This window comes from Apus apus, chromosome 2 (assembly GCF_020740795.1).
Source record: "Apus apus isolate bApuApu2 chromosome 2, bApuApu2.pri.cur, whole genome shotgun sequence".
NCBI lineage: Eukaryota > Metazoa > Chordata > Aves > Apodiformes > Apodidae > Apus > Apus apus.
The window spans coordinates 29,176,046-29,200,375 of NC_067283.1; the positions used below are offsets into that span (position 1 = coordinate 29,176,046).

The 24,330-nt window shown below is 37.1% G+C and overlaps 1 protein-coding gene across 2 annotated transcripts in view; it reads right to left on the bottom strand.

Moving 5' to 3' along the window:
* The window catches only part of ETV1 (ETS variant transcription factor 1), a 67,414-nt gene extending 43,343 nt beyond the window's left edge, over positions 1-24,071 (bottom strand). The window contains exons 1-5 of one of the 2 annotated variants that reach the window (XM_051611785.1): positions 23,924-24,071; positions 23,267-23,400; positions 22,397-22,484; positions 20,631-20,678; positions 10,684-10,737 (exon numbers count right to left, since the gene is read on the bottom strand). In XM_051611785.1, coding sequence (XP_051467745.1) covers positions 10,684-10,737; positions 20,631-20,678; positions 22,397-22,484; positions 23,267-23,311 — 235 coding nt within the window. In that variant the 5' untranslated portion in view covers positions 23,312-23,400; positions 23,924-24,071. The remainder of the gene's footprint in view (positions 1-10,683; positions 10,738-20,630; positions 20,679-22,396; positions 22,485-23,266; positions 23,401-23,923) is intronic. The other variant, XM_051611782.1, reaches the window with a different exon arrangement.
* Between the last annotated feature and the right edge of the window lie 259 nt (positions 24,072-24,330).

Here is a 24,330-nt window from a genome sequence, read left to right on the forward strand (position 1 = left end):
CTATTTCATATTTTTTTCTACTTATTGTTTTAAAGGTATAATCAACTTGATCTTTCTAAAAGCATGCCCACAGCAGAAAATGAACAAGAACTGATGCTACCTCAGCACTGGTGAGGCCACACATGGAGTATTGCATCCATTTTTGAGCACCTCAATTCAGGAAAGATACTGAGATGCTACAGTACAGAGGAGGGCAATGAAGCTGGTGAAGGGCCTAGAGAATAAATCTTATGAAGAATGCCTGAAGGAGCTGGAAATGTTTCACTTGAGGAAGAGAAGGCTGAGGGGAGAACTCATCAGTCTCTACAACTACCTGAAAGGTCATTGCAGAGAGGTTGATGCTGGTCTCTTTTCACAGGTAATTAGCAACAGAACAAGAGGGAATGGCTTCAAGCTGCAACAGGGGAGGTTTAGACTGGACATTAGGAAAAAAAAAATTCACAGAAAGAGTAGTTAGACACTGGAATAGGCTGCTCAGGGAAGTGGTTGAGTCACCATCCCTGGATGTGTTGTTAGACACTGGAATAGGCTGCTCAGGGAAGTGGTTGAGTCACCATCCCTGGATGTGTTTAAGGGTTGTTTGGATGTGGTGTTGGTGGATATAGTTTAGGGGAGAACTTTGTAGAGTAGGGATGATGGTTGGACTCAGTGATCCCGAGGGTATTTTCCAACTTGAATAGTTCTGTGATTCTATCTCACTTTCCCCTCTTACGGGAAAGTGTCAAGTTATATCAATCTAGATTTTTATTAGGGTTTTTTTTTTCCTTGTTCCTTTCTGACATGTTCCTGAAAAGAGCCAATAGCCAGCTATGGATGAGAAGGCTGCTGATCTTGTACTTGCATCTGGACAAAACATGAAAGAAACTGGATTTAATCTCTGGTTCTGACATTTTGTTTTTCATAACCTAAACAAGTGGTGTCAGAAGGCTGCTTCTAGTTTGAAGTAGCTCAGTCTTAGGAGCCTACCTTCAGACATTCTTCACAAGTGTGTCAGTTTGCTTCCCTATAAGAACAGGAATATTCTCATAATAAGAGTATCATGATAAAAGATTATCCTAGAGGATAATTGTGCCTGTCTATCAGTTAGCTACTCAAGAAAAAGCAAAAGCAAGAGAAGCCAATAAATAATGAAATGGACTACACAATGAGCTCTGTAGCATGAACTAAATAACTAACTTAAAAGATTATTTGCAATTTGTATTTATTTTAGCAACTCTCAATTACAGTCACTAAAAGGAAAAAATTGTACTTTGAGAAGATTATTTTTAATTTTATTTTGCCTTTAACAGTAAATATATATATACATTCATAAAACAACGACAGACTAACACAGGGTAGCTAAGAGAATTCTTGTTCACTTTGTTGGAAGAATGAGACTGTCACGGGTCCAAACATGTGTGTCCTTCATGCTTCAATGTTGAAGTTTCACAAATGCTCACCAGTAAGGCAACTCTAACATACCTAGTTTATAGTTAATTAAGGCAAAGCTGAAATCTAAATCTTTAATTCACTACCAAAAAACACTGCAAAAACCACAGTCTCCACTGGAAAAGGTGCAGGGCGTTGAAATAAGTCAATAAAATTCAGCTCCCAAGTTTTATCGCTGATTCAACAGGGAAACAAAGAAGCCATTGTCAAAAGTGGTTACGTCTGGGAACATAAAGTCAGGACTTAAATAAGTAGCATAATATTCAAAGACTCTTAGCAAAGTGCACATTCTGGAGCCTGTGGAATTTTGACCACCTGCAACCAGGCTCTGGTTCACAGCGCAGATATTTAAGGCTTCTGGAGCCGCTACTTAAAGCATTCTTACTGTATACAGGACTCCCAACTGAACATACATTACCAATACTCACACTGCACTCTTTTTTTTTTAAGCCAATTGCTCCTCAAGTTTCATGATGATTTCACACATGCATGCAATCAGGAAGACTGATATTTACATGGTGTATTTCTTATATGCATGTATGCATATACACACACAAACGTATAAATAAAATATGCCTATATACACCCTTAGTATAACACTGTGTACATACACTTGAATAAAACCAGCTCCCAAATTCTAATCCCAAATGCTTAAAACTTTGGGTCTTCACTGAATACTGGCATTTTTTAAAGTCTTTTTTGTCTCCATTTATGTTAGTGCTTTGGACATGTAAAATTTTATTTATGCAAGGTTTAATAACAAAACATTGCACTCAGTCTCAGCAAAAGATGAGGGTATTAAAAAAATTCAACTGTTTATCTTTTTTAGGTATACAGTAGAAGCAGAAAGGAAACAACATTTGAGCAAAGAGGATCAAATTAGCAAGGCTGGGAATTGTTTTTGCACATGTAATTTTTCAAATGTCCTTGATGACGACTCAAAATATATAAAGACAAAAACCTGGCCATTCAGTAACCTTCCTATTCAGTGACTGCAGAACTTGGCAGTAAATGTCACTGCTAAAAAATACTTCACTACATTAACTTACTGGCAGCCACATTTGCTGAATAAGTTCATAAACAGCCACGGGAAAAGAGACAACCAGAAATAAAGTTGCTAACCATTCACCCTTTTCTAACATGCACAATCCTCAGCTTAGATATGTAAAAATACAGATATCCTTTACCAAGACAGTTCACATCACTATTCACCTCATCAAGGTCAAACTATAATCCAGGAGCAGGTAAGAGTACACATTAGTATTGAAGACAAGGAGAACATGAACATGAAGAATAAGAGACAGGAAAAGAATCTTTCTCAGGGAAGAGACTGGAACATATGCCTTGAAAAAGTAATCAGTTTTCCATTTACCAGTTTAGACCAGGTTTAGATCATTCTTAGAAAAAACAATGACAACTTCTAAAAATGAAAACAATTAAGAAATATCATAATTTATGCATATTTTGCAGCTTATTAAGTTGCTCCACCGTAATTCTTTCCCAGTAGTGAAATGCACAGGACCAAAAAAAAGGACACAGAACCTGAATCAAGGGCTATTTTTCCTGTATGCTCACAGAGGGCTAGCAGTAGCAGTCCTACATGACATAAATGTGTCACAGACTCTCCAATGCTTAACTGATGTTTTGAGGACTGTCACACTCTCCTCCCCTTTTTTTCCTGCTGTACGCTTTGAAAACTTCAGGGCAGTCTGTGGAAGAGCCTGAGTTCTGTCTTCAGTTGCTGAGACAGCAAGCAGAAGTAGAAAGACAAAAAAAAAAATCATAGACTGTAAATATGTTTTACCTAAAGAAACCTAAGAAATAAACAGAAGTGGAGTCAGCTTACAGACTGCCTCCTTATTGTACACCATCCCAGAGTTTATGGATTTTCAAAACATTATTTAGGCTACTCTTGGAATACAAAACATATTTTGCAAAATCACTGCATGGAAAGCAGTTTAAGGAGAATGACAGTTATGTATCAAAATAGAATCATGAGGACCCTTCAATCTGCCTTGTCTGGTTTCATCGTGAAAATACAGTTGAAACAAGCTTCTGCATACTTTGTTTAATACAACTGGAACTGAACAGATGCTCTGATACGTATACATACTCCTGAACAACTGTCTGTTCTAAAAGAGAAAAATAACTGTAGTGTTGAGAAAATACTGTGACTGTAAGTTATAATGCGAGTTTTGCCCATATTTCCACAGATGGAATCTTCACAGAATCCTTGTGGGGAATGGAGGAGGGAAGGCGTCCTCAGAGAGGAAATAGGTTTTTTCAAAACTGAAAATTCAACATTTTGAATAAAATATGTTTAATGTTTTTGTTTTTATGTAAAGAGACCTTAGGAAGCTGATCTGACAGCCTTAAGAAATTACCATTTGAAAGAAAAAAGGTCTACAAGCTTCATCTTTGATCTATGAGACAGATTTATCACAGGACAGGATGACTGAAGTTTATTCATTAGCTGATAACCTCCACATGCAACCCAAGCCTTTAATCTGCAATAAAACAGCAAACGAGGATGGGGCTATGAGGAAAGAAACTAAGCCAGCTTGGCCAAGCAGGGACACGCCAATGGAAGGCCGGGGACAGACAAGGAGACACCCCCCCCCCCCCCCAAGAAGTGCCCTGTCCAGCTGCTTGAGCTCCTCCATGCCCCACAGGGCTGGAGACCGTCAGGTTCACAGCAGCGTCGTGAAGCTAAACCATATTTGCATAATGTGGCTGCTGTCTCTGCTGGGATGCCCCGAGGTAACTTTTCATTAGCAATAAAATTCGAACCACAGCATGCAGGACACTCTGAAAGGAATATCTTCTACTTTAAAAGTTTTTAAAATCAAAAGCTCGATGGGCTCTTGTCATTTGTTTCACAGTGCTACTGCTACCACCAGTATTTACACAACCTGTGTGCCAGTACCACAATCCGGAAGAACCTAAAGCTCTTACAACTTCAAAGCTGGAAATTTACTATAAAAATACAAGCAGAAAAGCAAACAAATAGAAATTGTTTATTAAAAGCAAAGCCTCAAATTCTCTGCTATTACGATCACAAGTAATAAATAAGCCCACAAAGTTCGCTGAAAGACACCAATTCCGAAGTTCTTTTGAATGAAAAGGTAAAAAAAAAAAAAAAAAAAAAAGGAAGTTAACAGCTGGTAACCGTTTTAGTCCTGCTTTAAACATTTAAACAAAGGAAACAAGTGCTCAGGGACACAATGAAAGAAGTGAAGCTATCTAAGGCAACTATGATGGGGAGATAAGGTGGTCAGCATCGAGTCTTCAGTCTGACCTCTCCAGCTCTAACAACAGCAATTGCATTGGATTCTCTTTGTAAAATGCTTTTGAGATCTCTAGATAAGTGATCGTTAAGAAAGCTGTCTATTTCACAGCAGTGATACATGCATTTCTGTACCTACTTCAAACTGAGAAACAAAGATGTTAAGCAACATGCCCGAGGTCATGCAAAATTAAGGGCAGGAAAAAACCACACACAGCACCTCAAAGCCCTTTAGAAAGAATTTGTCACAGTCGGGCATGCACCAAAATAAATAAGTAAATGTCCCTGTATTTGTCAACGTCTGACCTATGAAAGAAAGTATCTTCAAGACAAGTGGCAGGAAACAAAACATACCTGCAACAGAAAGCCCTACCAGGGATTATGCTAAGCACCAAGAACACCTAGCATCACTTTGTGGGCCATCTGTCGAACTACCAGTTGTAGTACCAGCCTGCAGAGCTATACTTGACGAAAAGGTGATTCCAGCCACGCAGACGCTAAAAAAAGACAGCAACAAACGAACCAACCAAACAAAACAAAACAAAACAAAAACAAAACAAAAAAAGCAATAAAAAACCCCACGAAAACAAAACAAAAAAAACCCCACGCACACAAAACACCCAACAACACTCTGAAAACACACTCGTGTCCGCAGTTTGTTGCCACACACAGAAAACCTAAGCACTACCTACTGCAATTTCTAGAACACTGTGCACTATCAAGACATGACTACCAGCTGCCTATGTAGTGAATCATCACATTAAAAAATGTCGGTTTTTTCAGCCCACTAATTATTTTTTTTTCTAGAAGCTGCAAAATTAAACTATTCTGTATCATAAACAAAAACAAACCCAGTAAACAGGTCTCCCTTTTACTTCAGTAGGTCCATCAGAACTTACGTTATTCTGGTGTGTTCTATCTTGTTTTAATCGTGTGGGGTTTTCTTTCCCCAAAATAAGTAAAAATAAAGGAAACTTAACCTCTACCAATGCTCACAGGCTCTTGCTATACTAACACAAACAGGAAATGCTCTTCTAGTTCTGAAATTTGCTTTTGAAATTTAAGTCAGAGAAAGGAAGAGAAAGGAAAAACAAACAGCAATTTTCACCTGATACTGGGAGGGGAAAAAATAAAAAAAAAACCAAACACATTATTATTTTGTGATGCGGCAAACATGCAAATAAATATTAAAGCTTTTCCTCATTTAAACTGCATTTGGAATATCCTAAGCCATTAGTTAAAATGACAGAAGGATACAGCTACCTGAAGCCTATGTAAAGAATCTCCTTTAACAGGCTTTTAAAGATTGCAAGCCAGCGCATCTAAAAAGCACATCCCTGAATAATTTAAGGCTCCTAGCATCTACACTGAAAGAACTCCTTTGCTAAACCTGGAGGAAAAAAAAAAAAAAAAGCTAAGAGAAAGAATAAAGGTCATGAAAGATCAGCTACAAAATCACTACTAAAAAAGTATTTTTCCTATTTTAAAAGTTTAATCAGACACAAAGGAGCACAGATTTTACAACCAGCCCTTCCCATTTACTGTCAACAGCTGTGGTCTAACATTAACATTTACCTCTTGGCAGTGTTTAAGACTGATGCTCAAGGAAAGAATACAGTAAAACAAAGTTAAAGAGAAGGAAGGAAACCCATCAAGAAAGTAAAGCATAGCACAGTTCTTCATTAGCAGAAATTCAGTAACAAATACAAAGTAAAAAGCTAGAGTTTATAACAAAATTTAAATGAGTAACCTACATTTTAGGGAAAAAGAAGAAAAAACAAACTGTAGAAGAACAGACCACTGCAAATACATATTATTAAAACAAAACACGATTACGCTATTAAGACACCAGTCAATCTAGTCTGGTGCAGGGTAATCCCCATTTATAACCAATTGTACTGAGGTCGAATTACAAATCAGCATATTGTTGACAATACCAAGTTTTCTCTGCCAACTACATCCTTTAAACATCAGCAAATCCTACCTACTTCCTCTTGTGTCTGTCATAGAAACCATCCAAACAATGGGAGCAAGCAATCTTCACCTCAACAGCTATTGACTTCGAGCAAACTGAACACTTTTTTCATTTTTACTCCTGGAATGGAAAGCCCTTGCTGCACTACAGTATCTGAAAGCCTTGCCACTGATTACAACCAGTTCAGGATCTGGCTCCTCCTCAGTATATGAAAATGGACTTGAAACAATAGGAAACCTTATCTGAGCAAGTTAACACAGGTCACCCTTCTCGACACGTGTATACTGACTTTATAAAGACAAAAAAACAGCTTAACTAAGTCTTAAGAATTTTGAAAAAATGTCTCTCACAGAGTGCTGATCTTTACCAAAAAAGGCATGTACCTTTTTGGAGAAACTTATTTTCAATTTTTGCTTTGCACAGCTTTTCATGTAATTGCTAAAATAAGAGTCATTAGGAAGCCACTTGAATCTATAGCAAACAGGTCAGCTGATGTATAGAGGCAGATTCAGAACGGGCCAAAAGCAACCTGCTGAATTTCCAAGTAAATGCCTGTAGAAATGATTCCTCCCTCTCTGTGGAATTTTTCTTTCTTTTGAGAATGGCAATGAAAGAGTAAGAAAATTACACTATTTAATGTGCAATTGTGATATTTTTCCAGAATAACTGCAAGCCAAAAAAATATTTTTATACACATTTTTCTCCCTTAGAACTCACACAGTTCAGTTGTTGCAGAAAGCAGAAGGTTACAAGAAACTAAACTGCTAGCTGTTTTTCAAATTTCATCTGAACAGGCTAGTTGTTACTTACTCTTCATTCCACTCACTCTGAGAGAACTACAAAAAAGTTCTTTGTGAAAAGTATTCAAAGTTTAAAAAATATTTAATAAAAGGTAATACAAGATGGACAAGATGGGGCTTTGGACGTTGTGACAAAACAACAAAGGTTTGGAAGTGCAGACATTTCTAAGATTAGTATGGCAGGAGGGGCCCATTATGTCCAGAAGACATAATGGAGTAACAAAATAAATTCTACTTTAAACAAATAAAGTGAAGTTTAAAGCATTAAGGGGAAACTTGACAAGCTGGATCCTCAGCTAGTAGAAATATGCGTAATTCCAGGAACATCAATAATATCGCATGAAGTTACACTAGCTGTTGATCTCACTCACAGTATCTAAAGCCCACACCTAACTATAAATATATATATTATGTTTGCTTTTTGAAAACTGATTGAAGTTTAATAGGAACTCATAATTGAAATATTCATGGTCCCAAGCAAGCTCTGAAGTGCAATCCCTAAGTGGATAAAGTGGACTGTATATCTAATCTAAACTAAATGTTTCCCTTAGCTACTAATACCAGTGCAGTTTCACTAGTTAAAATCATTATTGCAGAACAGAAACGCAAAACCCATGGCACTTTAAGAAGCATTTAATCCTGCTCAGCACTAGGAAAAAGCACATGTTCTTGGCAGTATCAGTTCCACCACTACCTTCCACATCTTTGCTTCAAGAGTTGACTGAGGTGGTGATTTCTAGCCAAGAAAGTTTTAACCACAGCTTTCCAGCCCTGCTGCTGTTACTGAAGTTTCTTACAGGTGCAAGAATGTTACAAGTTTATTTGATTTTACAAGTTTCCATTTAAGATGACAAATCTACTTCAATTTAAAGCAATGAAATGTCACTAATTTTTGTACCTGGACTGCAGACTGTTTCAATGGAGCACTTCAATTTCCTTTGCATATTCTGCAAATCACACACATACACCCTGCCTAGAGACAGCTCCATAAATGAAATTTGTGCAGCAAATTTAAATGAGGTGGCTGACCACAGTTTGGCTTCCCCTAAACTGGAAAGCAGCTGTAACCTCTGCCACTCACCAGTTTACGCTTCTGTCCTTTGCCATTTTTGGCTAAATTAAGTGTATTAAATACTGAAATAATGAAGGCTTGCCCATCCTCTCCCATGTTTTGCAGGAGGCGGGTGGGGGGGTCTGGGGGGAGGGGAGGGAAGGCAAGTGCTCCTGCCAGGCTGCTGCCAGTAACAGGGTGAGCACTGTACAGATTTCTAGATTATATATAGTAAGTCATTATAATAGAGTTTGAAGGCAGGTTTGAATCCTAGAGAAAACAGTCACAATTATGCTACTTCTGCAGCAGTAATTTCCCCATGGTTTTGGTTATGTTGATCTCCATTCCTGTTTCACAGAGCCCACAGCTACACACATTAAATCCAAGCGTGTGTCTGAAACTCCATAACCTTTGCCAGAGTAACTCTCCAGGAAGCTCTCCTGACCTTTACTTAAGATAAAGAAACCAACTGAAATGAAGAAATAAATGTTCCTTTGATAATAGTGTGTAAGCTGTGGCTCAGGGACTTTGAAATACAACAGCATTAATAAAAGCCATATTAGGAGAATTTCTTTATCACCAAAAGCAGTGACCAGCTTCAATGGAGCTTTTCATTCACAGTTCACAAATTATTTTCCAAGAATCATTGACTTGTTGTGTAACGATAATTGTGGGTTAATAGAAGCCCTAACTGAACTTTGTACTCTCACACAAAGGATGTATGCATACATTACTCTATTTGGACACAGCTCCCTATGTAGGATAACATATCTGATTTTCAACTTATAGGTTTGGCTTTCATATTATAATTTAATAATTTTTTTTTAATGTCTTTGAAGCCAGAGGTGGAGAGAAAAAATGTTACAAAGGGCAATTTTAAAGGCTTACAAATGACCCTGATAGTTAGTTGGTATATAGTAAAGTAACTTTAAGATAAAACAACAAACAAAAAAATGTTTCTGTGCAGGTATACTATCAGAGTCCAGGAGATTATTTTTTTTATCCCAAAAAAAAATGTTGGTACTAATACTCTTAATAAATTCTTAAAACAGTTTCTAAATTACTGAAAAAAATCCTTTATGAGATTTGTAAGGAAACTCATAGGTCTGAATTTGCATTTTGGGTGAAGGACTATTTCAATTAAATTATTTCTAATCTTCCTAATTTTAATCCTAACATTTCAGTACATGAATGCTGTATTTAACAGCTGTCTGTTTTAGTGAACTGCAGCAATTCACTTTGATAGAGTAAATTATTTAAGTTATTTAGCAAAACAGAAGAGCTACCATGTGCCCCACTATAATCTGCAGACACGGTGTAGAAGAGACCTCTGATGATAGAGAGCTTAAGCCTTGCCATGCGGAAGAAAGATGCATAAAGAAGCTTCAAGAAGTCTGTGACTTCACCAGATGTTTCTCATACCATTTTTTTACCACACCCTTGCAACCTTCCAAAACCATGTAACAGTAGGTACAGAGAAGGAGAGCCAGCATTTAACAGAGTAATAGCACTTCAGCCCATAAAGGCAAGATTTGAGGGCTACAGGCTAAAAAAAAGAAAGTTGGGGCACATGTGAAGTAAAGTAGCAAACAATGCAAAGCATCCAGCTTAAAGTAATTCCTGCTTCCTCCCATTCATTCAAAGGAAAATTTTGCTTGAGCAACAAAATGTCACATGCTAAGACAACTTAGAAGTGCTTCAGTTGTGGCTGTGGTTGATTGATTATGTGGAAAATTTTATTTATTTACACAAAAAATGTACCAAGCAGCACAAATTCTGCTCACCACAGCTGCCCTTCTATGTCCCTCAGTATCTGATCCAAACTGGCTCACTCTCCTCTCCTGACTCTACCAACAGAAACTCCCTCCACAACATGACTTTTACCTTGCTTCCCTGCGGCTGGGGGGTGGGAATTGCAGGACAGGGCCCCCTGCTAAAGGTTATACCCTTCAGCCCGAACCACTTCATTTGGCTGCACATCAAATCACCACTTACTTTATCTACTCATTGCGCTGATGTCACCAACCGGCAAAAGCAGGTATCATATGACCACAGATGACACAATAAGTAACAAATATGAAGACCCAAATATAAATATACAAATATATATTTTTGAGAAAGTGATGATTCGTACTATACTTACAACTTTCAGCCTGATAGTCTGGCACAAACTGCTCGTCATTGTCAGGTACCTGAGCTGAAGAAAGGAAAACAAACAAACAAACAAACAAACAAACAAAAAAAAAACAAAAAACAAAAAACAAGGAAAGAATTAAAAGAAGCCATTAAAGCATAAATAAAGACTCTTGTGCTTAATTTGAAGCACAGCCAAGATTAAATCAATGTTGGGTATGAAAATCAGGCAAGCGCATCATTTCAATATCAGATAAACCCTGGGGTTAAGCTGTGCGGAGCAGTGCGAGCCCAAAGCAGCCCCAGCACAGAGCGATGGGGATGGAAGGATGTGAAGGGTGACACTGGCACTGGCCCTGCCTCACTCCATGCATGAGCATCTGGACCTACCATGCCACTGGCAAAACCCATCAGTGCTCGTTTTCAAAATATCTGCACAGAAAGTCTGCATAAAACCAAATCCTATTGTTTAACACTTACGCATCTTTAACCCCAAACTACCACACCTTCATCTTACTTAAAAGCGATTCCAATTTTTCATGGCTGTCAGCCAATACAGTAGGGGGTTTTTGTAACTGTTTTAAATACTCAAAAAAAAGAACTACTTTACCAGACCACAGAATTCCTGGTTCAATAAGAACTTTTCAAATATTGGAAAAAAAATATATAAAAAAATAAAATTGTTATTAAGGTCTATTCAGCTTGTGCAAGATCTTCACTTTTAGGAAACTTGCACCACAAACCTGAGCTATAAAATACAGTAATTTCACAGTCTGTTGATAACATAATTTTGCATCTGTGGTACCACAATTCCTTTTCATTGTATATCTAAGACACTAGCCATCTCGCAAACTGTGTTGTAAACTCATTTAAATCATTTAATCTGAAATAGCACTGAACGTTTATTATAGGTGAATACATTCTAATAACTGCAGAGTGTTGCACTGAGAAGCGGCATCCTCGGACAACGACAGAGAGATCCAGCTTACCATCTCTGGACTTTGGCCTATTGTCCTCAACATCCACTAACTAGAATCATGACAATAAAATTGCACAAAATTATCAGTTAGAAAATATTTCTATTTACACAGTTCTTGTCTAAACTTAAGCAAATAATTCACATGATCTAAATTAAAAGTTAACATCTGCCATGATCTGGTTACCCAACAAGATTCAGAGGTAAATACTGGTTATACAGTAATTTATCAAAACAGAGACTATCAAACCATTAAACACATTACATGATATAAGGTAACTTTAATGCTATTCAGGACAGAATTTGGGAAGCTTAAGTTCCCCTTCTATGTGTGCGCAATTGCTACTAGTTTTATCAGAATTTGTTTAAATTAAAAATACGTATTTCATTGTAATTACTCTCAAGTATTTTGAATGTGCACTACAGTACTGTTCACGGACCAGATCTCCACTCCTTACTCAGGAAATTTCCAATTACTTAACCAAGAGGTTGTTTTTTTTCCTGGGTAAAGAGCTCAGAATCAGGCTTATTATACCAAAAAAAAAAAAAAAAAAAAAAAATTGATCTTGTTTTGAAAATAAATGTTAAAAGGCCTACTGTCTTAACTGCAGCAAATAACCCTTAAGAACAAATGACCTTGGGAAATCTGCAAACACAGATTTGAGAACTGTGAGTGAGACAATTACAGAACATGTAATTAGCACTACCCTGGAAAAAAAACAAACAAAAAAAAAAAACAAAAAAAAACTACAGCTATTGTTGCTTTGTTGTTCTTTTTTTAATAACCTATCCTTCCAGAAGAAAACTACCTCTGCGGCATTAGCTCTTCAAAGTTTGAAGTTGTATAAAACATGTATTTTACAAAACCAAATATTCCCAGTGTTTTTGATGCACTAAATTTCTTTTTCCTTCAGAGAAACCACAAGACTTTTACCCGAAATTAAGGCAGGAACAGTATGAGCCTAAATACTAACACTGAAATTTCTGACATTTCATGCAACTCACTGCATGTGAGTGCTAGGCATTTTCCTTGTAAAAACGCCAAATATTTGACTGCCACAGAAGAATCCAGCTATGAAATCAAGGTATCCCACTTAAAAATCAGTTCCTAAGGATTTCTGACATTTCCAATTGTTTTTGAAGGGTTTGTGAGTACATTTAGAGTCAAAGTAATTGTATCAAGTAATTTATTGTTTACACAAGAATCATCCCACACACTTTTCTTAAGCCACCTATCATTTCCAAATGCAGCAAGGAGGCTAGTATGACTAATTTTTTATACATACACATGCTTGTGTGTGTGTATTTATATATATATGTGTGTGTGTGTGTGTGAATTTGTGACTCCAAGATATCTGAAAAAAGCTAAAAGAAAAAAAAAACCCTCTTGTTGAAATTAGGAGGCTGCATTTGGTGATTGCGGAACTAGGACAGCAATCTTATATAACTTTCTAGAGCATACTCCGTGCACCAGACTGCTTTATCGATGCTTTGTTCTGATTTTATCAGTTTAACTTGACTTACTCCAAAACAAATCTGTTGTAGAGATATATGTACATATCAGTAAATGAGGTCTCGTTTTCCCAGCCAAAGAATAAGAAAAAAAGAAATACATCCGGTTGTATTCTCATGGAAATCCAGCGTATTACTTTAGAGATACTGTCATTACACCTGACTTGGTCTGGAGTAAACAAGAAAAATATATTTAATTCATGGATCTCCAAAATTTATGAAGGTACATTTAACAGAGATAAAGGCGTATCACTTTATCAGTACTCTAGAAATAGGTGGAGACTATGCTGTCAAAATTTATTTTAAATACAATATTGACTTACCCTTAAAAGCTTCTGTAGAAAAGGAATACAAGTTAAGAAGTGTTTAAAACCCTGCCAAATATAAACAAAACAAATAGCAACATCCAAAATGTTCAACCTAGGAACATAAATTTCCTACTGGAATCTAATTTTAGTAGCATCAGTACCTCAGAAACGAGCCCATAAGTCTACACAACGAAATTAAAAGGACCCACTATCTGTTGGAAATGAGAGCTTAAATTATTCCTTTCTTTAATCTGACATTATTTTTAAACTAGTAGAACTGAAAGTCACACATGATCACATTGCAGAAACGCAAGCAACTATCATCAGCCTAGCACATAGACTTCTTCCACAAGAATCTTGTTGTGAGAGGGCAAATACTTGGGATACATCATCCCAGTACACAAAGAGAAGACGGCTTTTGTACTTGGATTTTGGGCAATTGCAGAGAGACTTTACAGCAAATTAAACAGACAGATAGAGACATTTCAACTTGGATGTCCAAAAGGAAAATGTAACTTGAAGTGTTGCAGCCGTCTGCACATTTTTATTACATATGCCATTCATTTTCTCTTTTCTTTTATCCACAAATATTGTAATTCAGCAAGGTTGCCCTAAAATCTTCACTGGTCTTCTGTTAACAAGATACAATTGCATAAATCACCAAAATTTTGTTTTATGTTGCCATTCAGAGGAAAATTGAAAAAGATATCTGAAATGATCATGTAACTGCATGAGAGTATTTCCCTGAGCTACTTAATTATGGGGGTTTGAGAAGGCAAGCATAATCCAAAAGACTAATAAAAGGTTTTGAAGGATATAAAGCACGTGGCTTTTACTGCTAATAGCAGAAGCAGCTACATTAGTTCATTCCACATTCAAGCCATCAAGTCTCAGACTCCTGAAGTAGACATCTGCAGCATAAGCCATCGAGCTCAGTCTAGATTATTAACAAAAGTTTTCTTTTTCTTCTGATTATAGCTACAGTGTCTCAAGAGGATTTGGGAAGTGTACAGAAATGTTAATGATGATATTGAGGATGTTATCAGTTTAGATTTTACAGTTTCACTACCTACAGAGTAGGTAGTGAAATCACTTACTTTGTCAAAAGCAAACATTCACAGCACAAAAATACTTCATACTTGTTCGTAGTTTTTAAAGCTTTAAAAAGCTTTTGAAAAGCTGAACTGATAGCTCATCTTGCAAAGGGAAAGCAATTTGGAATAATAATTAAAAAAATGTTTAAAACTAGGGCTTTTTAGCATGCTTTCTTTGCAAGCAAACAAAAATAAAAAGTCCCCATTAACAAGCATCCAGGACAAAAGGAGTTAATATTTAATTAAAACCAGCTCTATCCACTGTAACAATGACCTGGAGCCAAACAAGGCAGAAGATGTATGAGTCATTCTTTCTGCCAGTGAATGAGACAGCTGATCTCCGAAGCAATTCCTCAAGACAAGCAGTCAGAACTGGAGTTCTGCCTCCATTCACAAAAACACAGTCCAGCATGAACCATGTGGCCCCAACCACAAGCTTTTCATGTCACACCCTTCCAGAAAGCTACAGCAAAGTAAACTTGAACTTTAGGCATAAACACACTGATTTCACTGCTTTGTCTCAAGATGCAGCACAGACCTGCTGAGGAACGTATTTAATAAATGAAAAGTTAAGCGAACTATAACATGCTTAAATTTAACTCTTCCTTCTACCAGTCACAAACTGCTTCCAAAACACTGAGCTGCACTTCAGGGAAAGGTGTTCCTGTTAAAAAATGTAAACTTCCCAGAAAAACAATAAGCTGCAGAATTCCTTGCTTCTCTTAAAACTTTATTTTGGATAGCAGAACACTTCCTGTGGTACTGTGTTTTCTGACATCATGCTTCACTTTTAGAGCTAAGAGCAATTAATTTTAAAATATCAATTATTTATTCCAAGTGGCAAAAGAAATTGAAATTGACAGGGAATTATATATGAACAGTAGTATTTTGGCTTCAGCTAAAATAAGACTTCAGGCCTCAACAGTAATGATTCTATTGAGTTTTCTTTAATTGTCATTTCTGAATATCTGGAAGACTGCATAAATTTTAAGTATTCTTGAAAGATTGGGGGGGGCCTGCTCTGGTGGTTGTTTCATACTGCTTTTTTTTTTCCTCCACGGGAACAACTGTTTCTAACAAAGGAGCATTCAGAAGGCAAAACAGTGACAAATTTCAAGACGGTAAAAAATATTATTTCCTGTAAGTACTGCATTTGCTGTCAAAACAACCCAAAACCCTTTTTACATAAAGTTAGATGCTCTGACTAATAAACATAAAGGCAGTTCAAAACTAGCTCCAGATCTCAAAATTCTTCCTTATGTGAATAATCCCCAGGAATATGGGGATGGGTTTGCAGAATCTGCTCTTCATTTGCTGCTATACTAAAAATGAGAAAAAAGTTAGCTTAAGAGGAACACTCGCATATAACATTTTGCTACATCCCTCATCGTTCACAAACTGTACTATGCCTTTGAAAATAATTATTTTGTGTAAAAGGCACCTGCTTCCCCAGCAAACAAGAAAAATGTTAGCACGTTTATTACTACACAGACTTTCAGAATTCTACATTTCTGGCAGGTTTATTTCTTTTTAGTTCCTTTTTAAAAGAACATTCCCTTCCTTCCCCCAATTTTGCCTATTCTATTTTTTTTCCTTTTTTTTGTGGATAGGTATGTAGGATCAGGAGTTGTAAGTATTAACAAGCAAAAATTAAAAAATAAAATTAAAAAAAAAACAACAACTATTATCTGCATTACAATTTCTAAAATGAAAATCTTTTCACTGTCTTTTGGAGTGTGTGTCCCCAGGAGACAGGTTTCAGCCATGAAAGTATTAAATGATCATTTCTTTGCTATTTTTGCTCCTATAAAAATGTCAGTAGTTCTTGAATATAGCTACATAGCACTTGCCTTACACTGGGGAAATTTTACAACTTTTTGGCAGAAGAAAGATAGTTAGGCAGCATAAGCTGCTACACATCTTCATCAGTTTAAATGAAGCCACTCTAACAAGAGTAATATTTGAAGGTCTAATACTTTAATAAAAATAATCCTTTGAGAATGAGAAACTACTTTTCATACCTCCTCATTTAAGAAATAAAGTTGAAGTCATCACTAGCTTAGACATCATGATGCTGCTGCATCCTTCACAAAGGAAGAGGACAGAAACTTATTTTCTAGAGTTAATTCTAAATTTGGATGTTAATTACATGGGAGAAATAACTTACTTTCAGACACCGAGTAGCTTTTAAATACTAGTAGCTTGTAGTAGCCATCCACTCAATTTAGCTAAGCTGCAATAGAGCTATATACCCATTATCTGTAGCTATTACTTCAACCCACTTACTGTTCACTTAAAACTTTTTGCATTTTTTCAAGACAACCAAAGAACATTATATTTTATTTTTCAGTTTATTACTATCTAAGAAGCATATTATCTACTGCTCTAAGAAGCAGATCTAGTGCTTAAATTCATTAAGTCTTTGCTTGTGATACCTTCCATTTTCTTAACACGCTGTATAAGAAACTAGCATCCAAAAGAGTGATTTTCAATAAAAATTTGGGGTTTTGTTACTCTCTTACACCCCCAAAACCAAATGCTTTCACCACGGAAAGGAGACTTTGACTCACTAAGAATTTTTTCTCTCTCTCCTTTTTAATCCAGAATGAGAAATAAAATCTAGCATGATGAATAACATTAGATTAATATTTGAACCATATTTGAAGTCACTGAACAATTGCTATCTGCCAAAACTTATCTGATTCCAAATATGCAGAATCAATGAAGTAATTTTATAATATTAACATGACAAAATGTTGCCATCAAGTTATTTAAATATATTTTTTAAAAGTTAGTATCTGAATAATATTTGCCTTGGTTAGTAACAGGCAATTTTAACTATTTCCTTTCAAGTTTGAATGTTGAAGCAATTATTAAAGGCTTCACACTTTCAATTTCTGACATCAGGAAATAGTTCTGTCCCATATAACAATTGACATGAGGGAACCTTATTCAGAGGAAGTTTTACATCTAAATAATTCAGATTCCTTCTTATGTATTTAATACTACACAGAGTAAGAAGCAAAACTAATTTCCATTAAAATCCAGTATGTGGCTAGCAGAATACATTGGTAAGTTTTCTGTAAGTTGTATTCAGCTTGTTAATTACAAAGTAATGAAATATTAAAGAGGTTACTGAACTGTTTACATTTTACATTAATTCTTTAATACATGTGAACCTCCCACTATTTTAAACAGGAAAAGAATACGTTTCTTTTGTGTTCACTTGTTTACCACAAGCTTGTCATGGGCATCACTAACTGTAAAAATCTCCATGCTAAAATATGTGATGTAGTAAGGATAGCTTCAGGAAAAGCAAAACAAAAAAATTCACAAGCATTTTTCTGCCTGTCAAAATGCAACTCACTTTCTTCTCTAACTCATAAGTAGATTTTTTTGACCTGGTTACTCCCCAGTGGGGATCTGAGCTCGTGGGAGAAACCTGGTCAGCTGCCACTGCTTTTCTCAAAAAGGGTCAAGATGTTTTAAAATTTCATGGTCATTTCCCTGGCTCCAGAGCATTATGAAAAGAAATATGTAAACATTACTGATGCTGCCAAATTGGCAGACTTCTAGCCTATGAAGGTCCAGAAGAACATAAATGGACCTATCTAGCAATGGGTAAACAAGTTTAATTTCAGAATCTGTTTCCTGATAAGCTCATCCATTTAGACATATCAGCAAAGCTACAATATCCTCAAACATCAGTATATTCTAGAGACCACCAAAAGTTGGTTTTGGGTGTGTTAATAAATATTTGTGATCACGTTAATAGCTCAGTATTGCATTTTCTCCTCTTATCTTTTTATTTCAGTTTTAGTTTAGCCTTTAGAAAAGGTGTGCAAAACCATGGCAGGGCCTGAAACAGATTTCTTGAAATATTTCTAGAACACTGAAAAATCTGTAATATTTATTTGTAATACGCTATGGGAAAATATAACATTATTCAGTTTTATTCTCATCTGCTACATGAAACTTTTTTTTTCCATTTTTAAATACTTACCCGATGATGCATTCTGCTTTTACAAAGGTTCCTCAACCTACCTGACACAGGACTAGACACCTTTCTGTCTCAAAACCTATCTAAGTTTAAGAGACATAGACTCAGCTAAAGAGAAAAAAAGGCTCTCAAACAATTCATTCTAGTCTAAAATAAGCAGTGCCTCCAGAATAAAAATTGCCATTACGGTAATTTATGTACCTGCAGAAATTATTAAATCAGTTTTTAATTCCTATTATTTTTCAAACTTAAATTATCTGCACATGCATTATGAATCTCCCAGTATTTTTCTGACTTATGATCAAAGAAATTTAATCATTTCCAGAAACAGAAACATCCATGCCAGTAAAAAAAAACCCAAACTAAAAGTTCTTCATTAAAAAAAAAACACAGTATCTTTGGAGTAGTATTTTAACATACTTCAGGCTTGTTAGAATGAATGAGATGATACAAAATAAGGAGAGACATAGGAAAATTACCACAGGGTGACAGTTACAGTTGTATCTGATCACTATACTACAAAAATGACCTTAGTACAGGACATTCTGGTTTCAATTAGTAGGAATGAAGCATATTAATTCATAAAAATATATCCTCTGATCTATTAACTTCAAGTGGACTTTTTGATTATATACTGAATAAACACAGGCTAAAAATAATGCTAGGAGAGTAATAATATCTGCAAAATAAACCAATACCCCACAACTTACAGGCTAAGAACCTGACAAATTATATATAAAGCTGTTAAAACAAAAACAGAATGTAGGCAAGTAGTCATCAGCAATATTTCCCTCTTTCTATGAAAACCAGCAGCAAGCAGTTCACCCCAATATCCCTTCTTTCCTAAGAAAGAGCATAACATCTCTTCTATAAACAATTGTGCATAGTCCAGTACATGATAAAAATTAAACATATGTGAATACTTACGTTCATTTAAATCAGGATAAATTTGGAGAGATTATGTTAACTAGCATAAAAATGATGTTTATTTCAGATGCAGAATTTTACGTAACAATTTCAACCAGAAATATTAAAAACAGATAATGCATTAAAACCTTTATGCTTGAAATAAATAGTATTGTAAATATCAAAGGAAATAAAATCAGGAAATATTGCTGAAGAGAACAAATACAGTTCAATAATCAGAAAGCTAGACTGCATTTTATTAAAGTTCTCTTAATGCAGCAGTTCATTTTTTTGTTATTGTTAAATGAATCTCTCAACAGCTACTCTAAATTGAAATTTCTGTATTATTGTTCTTAAACCTTCTCTCTTTAATAGCATGTGCTCTGCAAGATTATCTGAAATACTTAAAAGCACAAGCAGGTGTAAAACAGACCGATGTCAGTATTCTAATCACCAAGTACACAACCTCACAACTACAAATATGAAGACAAAAATAACATGCAAAATATTTAAAGGTTCCTGAGAAGAAAAAAATAAAATTAAATTTTTTAAAAAAGGAAAGAAGGGAAGAAAGAATTTAAGAAAGAGAGAAAGGAAGGAAGAAATAAAGAAATAATACTTTTTAAGTATTCCATACACACCTACTGTTCTGTGCTGTGAACAAGGTGGAAAGAAGACACTTGCACTTAAATCTTGAAGCATCCCGTCCCGATGAACCCAGAGAAACTAATTTCTGCCATCAGAAAAGTACTCCACCAGAACACCAAATAATTATATGTGCTGCTCTAAAGGAAACAGCAAGCCTAGTTCTGGCTGTATGTAGTCTCTCGAGGTACAATAATATAAACCTGATCAATTGCAATTAAAATCTGAACAGAGGCTTAGAACTTGAAGTCTTGGTGCATTAGTTCTTGCCAAAAGCAGATGTGATTGTGAGCTGGAAGCAATTTCTCCTGGTAATTTGTGATGACACTGGGTAGAGCAGCCCCAGAGTCCCCAAAGACAAACTCATCAGAGGCTCTAATGTATGCATGACACATGAGGTGGCTCTTTTAGAGCTCAATTAATTGGGCTGAACATTAAGACAGCAAGTTCAGGACTTTTTTTTTTTTTCCCTCCAGAGTTGATTTTCCTCTTTTTACAAGCAGTTTTTTCCCTTACCTTCTGCAAGCCATGTCTCCTGTAATTGGCTCAGATCTTGAAAGAGTTCTGCAAAAAAGATGAAGACATGGATAAAAGACTCATACCTTTAATCTCTTCATAAGATTAACATATGCTCAAAAATATTTTTTTCCCAAAAAACAATGTATGTGAATTCTATTTTGGCAAACATACAGACAAAATAGAAATTTTCGGGTTGCAGTTAATGATTTTTATACACTTGTTAATAAAAAAAAATTACTTACTGTATTATTTTATCAACTCTTGAAATAATAACCAGAATCTTAAATCAAGTTAAGTATAAAAAGCTCATTCAAAAATACATAGCAAACTTTAAAATTATAATGTTTCTTACAGGTGAACTATTTCTCCTTATACAATTCAGGCCTCCTCCTGCAGTATCAGCTCCAGATAAATCTGTCTTAGACTTCAATGGATGTTCTGACCCAGCAATGACTGAGTATTTTTATTAGTAGAGTTGTAAATATCATAAAAACTCTGAAGAAAAGACCTGAGATGCTGCAATAGCAAATAGAAATGGGAATCTTTTGTACTTCCCCCTATGTTTTACTTTGTATGACAAGAGAATCATCACTATTTCCTCTATGCTGTACTCACTGTACTTCTTTAAAGAGAAACCACTTTCTCCACGGACTGAGTTCTGCAGCAGCTTATCTTTTTAGGTTTTTTTGCAGTTCATTGAAATCAATTGCTAATGGGTGTAAACTAGAGCAGCATTTGGCTTACTTGCAAAGCTCAGAAACTCAGTTATGAAAATTCTGTTTACTAAGTAGGATATTTCAACTGACAAATGGTTTATTTTTAATTTACTGTATTTTGAGAGAGACTTCCTCTTTTATGAATGCTGACATAGATAACTATTTACATACACTGATATGGCAGAGCTATTCATTTATCCTGTGGGCTGATACCTCATGTTTATGTTGGGAAATCATTTAACTGAAAATTGGAAAACTCTTTTCCTTTCAAACCACCCTAAAATAAACTTTTAGAAGTGTATCAATGTGTTCTCTACATAGGGGTAAGTTGTAGGGCCGTATGTACCTTCCTGTATGTCTAATACACTTACAGGTGTGTAGGTGCAGCATCTATGCTGACCACGTTACCTAAAAAAGTGTTAGCAGCTATTGCTAGACTGCAGTTCTCCAGCTACAACCACGTGTGTGGCTACTGATGGGACCAAGTTACACGTCTTCGGCCCTCCAAAACTTGATCCACTCCAGACTTGGAGACTTCCATAATCAAATTTCCCAGGATTTTTAACCCTACCAGTGTTACACAGCAACAGAAACAGGCTACCACACAACAGGAGCCTGATTACCAGCTCTACATTAAAGCTAGAGGGAAAAACCTATGTTGCCCCAACAGCACTCTCGCTCTTGCTACCACCAGTGAACACACACACCAGTGAAAAGGATGTTAAAAGAGGGGAGGAACCTGGAAGCCCTGAAGGTGAAAAGGCCAGTTGCCATGAAAAGGCTTGGCCTCGGTGCATGAAATCCTTGTGTCACATGTGCAACAGTACCTAAAATGCAACAGGGTAAGTCCGGTAAGGAATATCAACTTGATCAGTTTATTGCCTTTCCCAGTTCGTTTTGCAGTAGTAAATGCAATTCTCTTGTCTTGTTCGTTCAGACTGCTCTAGATATATTTATCTCCTAAATAAATAAATAAATATCTCTCAAGAAGCTTCTCTGCATTAGTAATTAAGCAGGGGGAAAGGAGGGGGAACAACAAACCCTCACCTTCTGAATCATGAGCCAGGTCTCTGTTAATGAATTTTCTTTTCCTGACATTTGTTGGTCTCTCATTACAGTTCCTCCCACGCGGATTCTATAAACAGGAAAGATCAGTTACTTTAGAAATCTGAAGTTTTCTGTGTTTTGTTGTGGGTTTTTTATTTAATCAAGAATACTCAAAGCTGGCACGAATTCTTTACATTTTCAAACTGGGAAATTACCATCTTTCAGCCTCCGATTTCTAGCAAAACATACTGCTGAGCACACTTAACATCCTCCAAAAGATCCCTGTGTCTAAATGCAACACATTTCTAGCTATCTATGTAGACATCTACTTGTACAGATACATATATGTGCTCAAGCAGTAACACAATACCAACCATGTATTTTTAGCGTATAAAGTACACAAACCTACACAATACCACATAAATCCTCTCTGCATAAGCTAAGCAGGAGAACCCAGATATGAAATTATAATAGACTGCCTTGTTTCCTTTTGTTACTTATAACATTGTTTGCAAAGTTCTGAAAGGAAAAAAAAAAAGGAAAAAAATGTTAACGTTTGCCTCAACTCCATTCTTCCGAGTGTTGCAAGCAAACACAGCCAGAAACTTTGATTGCAGCTGCTGCTGCTCTCGCCTCTCTCATCTGCTAATCATGAGCATGATTTTTTAATCATCCCAAAACTGTCTTTTAAAGGACATGACGCTTTATTGAAATAACTACGAAGATAGGCTCAATCTTGCAGGCTAAAGCTCCCAGACGAAGAGTCGTCCCTAGAGCAGTAACAAAGCAGATAACTCTTGTCTGCAGAACTCCCCCACAGAAATAAGTCGGAGTCAAGTTTATAAACACAACTTTGATTTGATCACTCACATTGGTGACCATGTAAGGCACTTGCTGGTCATAAAATCCATCCATTCTGCAGCTCTTCCACAAGTCTTAGCTCAGTGTTTTATTTACTGGGCATTTGATCTGGAGATTTCCTCGGGATCTGGACTCCAATCAGCCTAGAGGGGAATACAAGATGGCTTTTAGATTTAAAAAAAAAAAAAAAAAAATCATGAATGAACTGCTTGCATTTGCATAGCTAACTAACCTCAAAGAGTCCCATTCATAAAAACAACCCTCCCTTCTCTGCCTTCACCTGGGTTACACGCTTCTGCCAGGAAAACACGGAGCAAAAAGCACTTCGAGGCAGCAGCAGAAAGCGAGGCGAGAGGCAGGGTTTTATTTACACTCCCCGCCGTATCCCTCGGGCGATCCGCGCAAGTGGCAGCCCCGACTCAGGCAAACGTGTGCTGCTCAACTCGTAATGGCGAACGGCGGAGCTCGCCGCGCACCTCACGGAGCGGCGGCGGCAGCGGCAGCGCCCGCCAGCAGCAGCCACGCACACACACGCCCCCCACCCCCCCCCCCCCCCACAACCCCCCCATCTCCACGCACCGAGTCACCTTCTCCCCCAGGACCCTTCTGCAGCCCACCACCACGCAATCCTGCGGGGCGGCGGACAAAGTTGCGGGGAAGACCCACCTGAAGGCCACGCACGGCGATCGGCTGCAAAAAATTCCCTCCAAATTTAATAAAAACATTAATTATTCCACGGCACTTCCCCCTTGGAAGCAGCGAGCGCCACTGACAGAGCTCAATCCCGTGGTTTTTCCTCTCCTCCTCCTCCAGGGGCCCCAGAGCCGCGCCGGCGGATCCCCGCCGCCCATTGGCTCCCCGCGCCCCCCGCCGGATCGCCGGATCGCCGCCCGCCCGCCCCGGCCCCGGCCCCGGCCCCGCCGCCCCCCGCCCCGGCCCCGCTGCCAACGCGAGGGGCAAGTCTGTGCTCTCCCCTTGGCTCCTGCCGGGAGGGAGGGGGGACCTTGCGGGGGATGGGAAATCGCGACTCGGATGCGCGGCCGTGCCCCCACGAGGATCCAGGGATCCTCCTG